At 36.7% G+C, this 6,590-nt stretch overlaps 1 protein-coding gene across 1 annotated transcript in view; it reads right to left on the minus strand.

Annotated features, from left to right (window-relative positions):
* Positions 1–5,493: 5,493 nt before the first annotated feature.
* LOC102215611 (gamma-gliadin-like) overlaps positions 5,494–6,590 on the minus strand; it is a 2,543-nt gene continuing 1,446 nt past the window's right edge. The window contains exons 7-8 of the mRNA XM_005727029.1: positions 5,672–5,755; positions 5,494–5,529 (exon numbers count right to left, since the gene is read on the minus strand). Of these exons, the coding sequence (XP_005727086.1) occupies positions 5,494–5,529; positions 5,672–5,755 (120 nt within the window). The remainder of the gene's footprint in view (positions 5,530–5,671; positions 5,756–6,590) is intronic.

Here is a 6,590-nt window from a genome sequence, read left to right on the forward strand (position 1 = left end):
GCATGGTTTCAGTGATCGTACCTGTTGAAATAAAAATGGTAATAAAGATTTAATCAAATCAAATAAGTTAATTAAACAATCACAATTCCACAGTTAATCCTATCCTGGCAAAGAAAAATTTGACAACAAAGACTCATGTAATTACGTCTAGTCCACTGCTGCAGCAGTCAGTGTCAGAGTGAAGGAAGTTGTTGTAGTGATATTCGGAAAGTTGAGCTCTTCTTATATACAGCTACCAAAGCACCTTTGTTAAGAAATGTCCCAAGGTGTAACTAATGATTAGAGCCAGAAACCACATAATAATCTTGTCAGCACCCAGACAGGGTAAACAAAAAGAAAACAAAACAAAACACTATGCCATATGAATTATAACTGGATCAGATTATTAGGAACCAAACTGTCAGTCAGTAATTAAACAACACACCCTGAAATTGTTCAAGTTTGTGCTCAAATATTGCACTGAAAATGAAGAAAAGCACAGAGTAATCTACTGCCAAACTGTATTCAGAGGTTGTTTGAAATTAGAGCGGTACAGTATAGACTCAAGCATGTTTAAAAAGGTATGCTGTGAATTAAAATCTTCTCTTCTTGTTCAGTATGTAAATGAAAAAAAACCCAATTGCGATAGTAAACAATCAGAAAACTTTATTAATCCCTAAGGAAATTATAAAATTAAACTGAAATATGATAGTTATTGCTTAAGAGACAATACTTTTTGTCTTTATTTGCTGAGAACATGATGTGAAAATGTGAAAAGGTGTAATATATTAAAGGTCATTCATTATGACTGGTACTTTTTACTAAGTTATCCTTGTTGTTGTTGTTTTTTAAATATCATCATTAAAATTATCATGTGAATATGTTGCACTTATTTTATATTCACCTGCATCAGAATAATGCATTTTCTTAGACTGAAATATGAACATAATGGAAAGATTACAGGATTTCAGGAAATTAATTGCCGTTATGAATCAAGCTAGTCAATCAAGTTTAAACAGTAAACCTACTTAGGTATTAGCAAACACCTTGTCAAACTGTAGTCGTAACTAAAACCACAGAGAAGACAATGGTAAGGCATTAAGTCCAAAATAGCAATTATTGTTTTACTGCAAGAGGGGCTGTTAGAATCATTAGGAAATATGTGTTTCTTAATATGTCTGATACAAGTATCAACACATGATATCACCAGATTGGCTTAAAAAATATTTTTGTATTTTACTTTACTTGTTCTCATGTCTTTATTAAGCTTTTGCTTGTGCTCAATATTAAAGAATATATTAGATAATTAATGTTGCATTGGATATGCTGAAGATTGCAACAGTATGTTAAATTGTATTCATTATATTAGTTGATTTCACTTACCATATTTTTCAGACCATAAGGCACACCGGCTTATAAGGCGTGCTGTCAATGAATGGGTCTGTTTTATATATAAGGCGTACTGGATTATAAGGCGCATTAAGCGAAACAAAACAGTCAGATAAGTCAAACTTTACTCAACTCATTCTTCTTGCTTTCTCCATTTCTGTACCATTGATTCATTAATGTTGAATTCTCTTACAGCTGCTCTATTCCCATGTTGTTGTAGTATATTAATGACTAACACCGTATTGTGGATGGATTATCTCAGTTGTTCTCCTGACTGAAGTTTGGTCCATTTACAGCAGCGGTCCACAACCTTTTTTGCACCACGGACTGGTTTATGTCCAACAAGACTTTCATGAACTGGCCTTTAAGGTGTTGCAGCTAAATACAACAAAATAAAACCAGTACCAGCTAGTCCAACTTAGTAACCCCACAAACATCACTGCTGTTTAGTTTTCTCTCTTCATTTATGTTGGAAGTGATAGCAGAGCAGTACGTTTGAATTTTTTCAGAAATCTCTCAGTCAGAACATGCTATATCATGTTTGGGTGGAAACTAGCAAGCTAACTTTCTGCTAACTTCTAGCTCCGTTAATTTAATAAATTCTGTTTTCATGGACACCTGGATGTTAAACTTAATTGTTACACCTGGTTAAGCAACAATGCTGATCATGATATTAAAGATGAAATAATTTAGACAGTTTTTAACTCTCAGTGGAGCTGCAGTGCTCGTTTGACTTTGGGACCTGAAGAAGGCAGAGTTTTGGACCCAGATTACTCTGCGAGGCTCCTGACTACAGTAGCCGTAATGCTCCAACAATCCACTAAGTTGTGCGACTTTGTAGCTTACCAAAGTTTTTTGGACAGATTTTTGAGCGCCGTGTACCACATAAAATCGGTTCAAGGTCAGTAAGCACAACCAGAATTCATACATAAGGCACATCAATGTCGATTTTTGAGTCAGTGAAGATTCTCAGTCATCCAGGACATCGTAGTCCAAGGAGCTTGGAACGAAAAGTGTCTGGACTTCTTTAAGTTGCTTGAAGACGTTTTACCTCTAATCCAAGAAGCTTCTTTAGTTCTAGGGTCAAATGGTGGACAGTCCCAGATTTAAGCCCTGTGGTAGTGTCCCCCTGCACGAGGTCTGCACTCGCAGGCCTCGCTGACTCAGAGACTTATCCCCATGAATGAAGCAAGACACTCAGAGCTTAGTCCATTTTAACTTCCAAGAGAAGCCGGTCTGGTCAGGATCCAGAACTTCAAGCTCCGCACCTGAGCTCAACCCAGCGTCCCCTAGCAGCCTTTTATTCAGTGACAACAGCTACAGAAACACCCCATTGTAAAACCCATATGGTGTGTTGTAAACGTTGTGAGCATGTGAGTGAATGTGTATGTGTGTGCGTGTGTATGTGTGTGTGTCTCTGTATACGTGACTTCCTGGTTAGAAATGTTTAACAACATCTCTAGTCATAAAAAAGGGTCATCTCTATCCTATAGAGCACCTTCGAGATGTGGTGGAATGGAAGATTCACATCACTGATGTGCAACCAAATGTGCGGTAATTTTGTGATGCTATCATGGCAGCGTGGACTAAATACTCTCAGGAATATTTCCAGCACTGTGTGGAATCTGCACCGTAAAGATTTAAAGCAGTTGTGAAGACAAAGGTAGGTCCAATTCATTACTAGGAAGCAATACCTAATAATGTATATTGTCCTTCACTTTAATTTTTTCTAAAACATATTAATGTTATATTGGGCTGTTACATTTTAATTGTTGGTGTAGTGCTGTCAAAGAAATGCATTATTTTTAAAAAAACGAATTTAACTTTTGGTTGTTTTTGTGGCGTCATCTTTAATGAGAGTCTTCTTAGTAAAAATACTCATACTCCTCTATGGGGAAACTTTGCCCCCTCCCCTTTCATCCGTCCTCCTGGCTTCAGAAAATAAATAAATCAGCATTACCAGGATAAACTGATCCTGGTTCATCCAGTTTATTGTGCATATTTTCTAGGACATACAGAGAACAGGCACCAGGAACCCTAAATCCAATGTAAGGTCTTCACAGCTACCTGATAGCTTGATAGTCTTATTAAGAGAAGTAGAAAATACTTCTAGTGTCTGATTCATCAACAGTATGGTGAAAAAAGACCTCACATAGCCCACAGAAAGGCTACATCTGTCAATCTGTGGAACCAGCAATGAATACAGGAAGTCTGGATCACCTCTTTGTTGAAAAAGTCCAGTCTTTGATAATATGAGTATTACCCAGTAGTGCAGAGCTTGGATGAGGACGATGGGTGAGGGGACTCACCCAGTTCTAACTGCCTCTATCCTCAGGATGTCTACCCTGCCTTTTGTACTTTAATACAACTTATTAGTAATTCCATCACATATGAATGTTCAGTCACATATGAATTCATTTCCCTTGATGTTTCATTCATTTTATAACATTTTACTTCAATTGTCTCAATCTCACATGAACATCCATTTATAACATGACACCTTTTTAACTAATTTAAAAGAGTACTTTTCCTCACTTTTTTCTCTTCAAACCTCTGTGTTTATTAATCACAATAGCATTAGCTGTAGCTGTATGTCTTAGTGAGGCTTTAGTCTAGTTAATGTTATCACCATGCTTCCTTGTTTAGTTGTAATTTCCAGTTTCCTATGTAAGTCTGTTTTGTCCTCAATGCATGACTTTTAGTTATGCCCATGCCTCATCCTCCTTATGTTCCATTCCTTTCCATCTCCCCAGTCTGTCATGAGTTTCATGTCTGTGTTTTTTTTCATGTCCTATTGTCAAGCTCATGTTGTCACAGTCTTCATCTCATTATGTTTCTTGGTTTATTTTAAGCAGTCTCATGTTTCCATGTTCAGTGTATTTAGTTTTGCTTCACCTGTGGCGTCATGTTCATTTGTTCAGGTGTTCCACTTTCCTCATTACCTTTTTGTGTATTTAGGTCCTCTGTTTCCTTTTGTTCAGTGTTGGGTCATTTGTTTATCTCGTCTCATGGCTATAGGTTTTATGTCACTTCAGGTCTCAGGTTTTTCATGCTCCTGTTATGGTTTCCTCACGTCTTTGTTTTTGCATGCTCCTGTTCAGATTTATGTTCATGTTCATGTCTAGTTCTAACTGTTCCCATTTTAGGTTATCATTTATTCTTTGCCTCTGTTTGTCTTTGCCTTAGTTTTTGTTTTTTTCCTCTACCTCTAGCTTATTTTATTCAATTATACGTATCAAAATCAGACATTCTCTGAATGTTTCCTAAGTCATTTTGACCGAACACTAATAGCCTCAGACAAGATCTGGGCTGTGTGCCATGTTTGCATTCCCCACTGGTTCAAACAATCCCAGCCCAGAAACACACACACAGAAAAAAACAGTAAAAAGCCAGAAAGTCAGGTGTTAGAAACATTTCACTACTCAAACTGTATTTCTCATTAATCACATTAATCAGACTTACATTTTTATATATTTGATCAAGAATATAGACTATTTACATTTTGCAAAAGCACATAGATAAACTCTGTGATCGCACTCTTTAGTCATTTTGTACCTAAAAGGCTAGTTGATAAGTCCTTTCTCAGATGTAATGAAAGGTAAACCACAGCACTTCACTGTCTTGCGATCCCATCTTTCTCGACACCCCATAATGGTCCTAGTTGGATAAGCCATGGTGAAAATGGATAGATGGCATCTCACTGAATTAGTTCTCTTGTTCTCATGCTGCCATTCACCAAGGCTTTCTGTCACAATGTGCATCTTATCAAACAATTTTGCTATCTTAGACCTTAGACCTTAGAACAGAACCTGACTCAGAATTTACTGACTAATATTAACTATGTTGCTTGTTTTGCATTTTCCTTACAAAAAAGTTTGATTGTTAACTTTTTTAAAATCTTTGTTATTTGTGATATATTCAGAAAATTATTCCTGCAATTCAAGCTTTTATTTCTGTGTACAACAATGAACTTTCTGACACAAATTTATCTGACAAACGTCTTTATTTAACATGGTATGAAAGCACTGGGAAAAAAAAACAGTAGAATTTCTGCAAGTTTCAGTCAGGCTGTGGCCAAATACAGAGTATCTCATTTGTTGCCTAATGATCTTACGGCTGTGACATCTAAGGCTCAAACAGGAATGGGAAGTTAACCTGGCCCTAGAGAAATTAGAAAAAGGTATATTACTGAAAATCAAATTTCCTAAATGACATTAATGAAGGACTCTATGAATATGCAACATGCATTAATTCCTGTGCATGTGAAGCCTTTAAAGGGTCTGTACTTGTATAAAAATCATACCTCATCAACCCCAGGGCCAGATGCATCACCACGAGGATCAGGAGGAATTGTGGCAGACTCTTTCTTTGACCCCAGTGGCCATGTCTGTCACAGAGCAAAGTACAAACATGAAGCAGTTAAACAAAATGTCTTTTTCTTTTTTTTTTATTCTAATGTTTAATTTAGGTGAAATAAATAGCAGAGAACACTCACGTCTTCTGTCCGTGGCTTTGGCTTGGAAGCCTGCTGAAATTAGATGATAAGCATAAACATTAGATTACAAGCTTCAAAAGTCATAGCAGAACATGCCATAAGCAGTAATTAAGTAGCAGCATTATTTTTTTTAAATACCCATTAAACTGTCCATGAATTATATGCATCATTTTCATAAAAGCAGCAGGAAATGAGCTCTGCCATGAAACAAAATAAACTTACATAAGTTGCACTGATAAATAATTACATGTGTGAGTTGTCACCCAGCACTGAAGTGCTGATGTGCCACTGCACTGGCATGAATTCAGCAGTTATCTGCTAAGACAGACTGACAGTGTGGTCAGTATGCCAGACAGCAGTCATTGCATAACAGCTGATGTACCCACACAGTCATGATTCATCTGTAGCTATGTTATTATCATCAAGCCTTGCCTTTGACTCATCATTGTCTGTAGGTCTTAAACTTCAAAGTAGTACAGATGCTTGGAGCAGCATTTCCCATCATTTTGGTTTGTTTTACTAGCGGCTGTTTTTGCTGAATACATCTGTGCAAAGTCAGTAGAGTGAAAAGATGTGTTTGGTCTTATATCAGGTAAAAATGCTGGTCCAGTTTTCCCTAAGATGCTTATAGTAAGAGTAGAAACATTAGAATGATTTAAGTACAAGTAGACACTGCAATAGTTGTACACGCTTAATATCTGCATGTCCTTTTCCAGAGAAAACAATT

This window comes from Pundamilia nyererei, unplaced genomic scaffold (genome assembly GCF_000239375.1).
Source record: "Pundamilia nyererei isolate P.nyererei 1_Seehausen unplaced genomic scaffold, PunNye1.0 scaffold00022, whole genome shotgun sequence".
Taxonomy (NCBI): Eukaryota; Metazoa; Chordata; class Actinopteri; order Cichliformes; family Cichlidae; genus Pundamilia; species Pundamilia nyererei.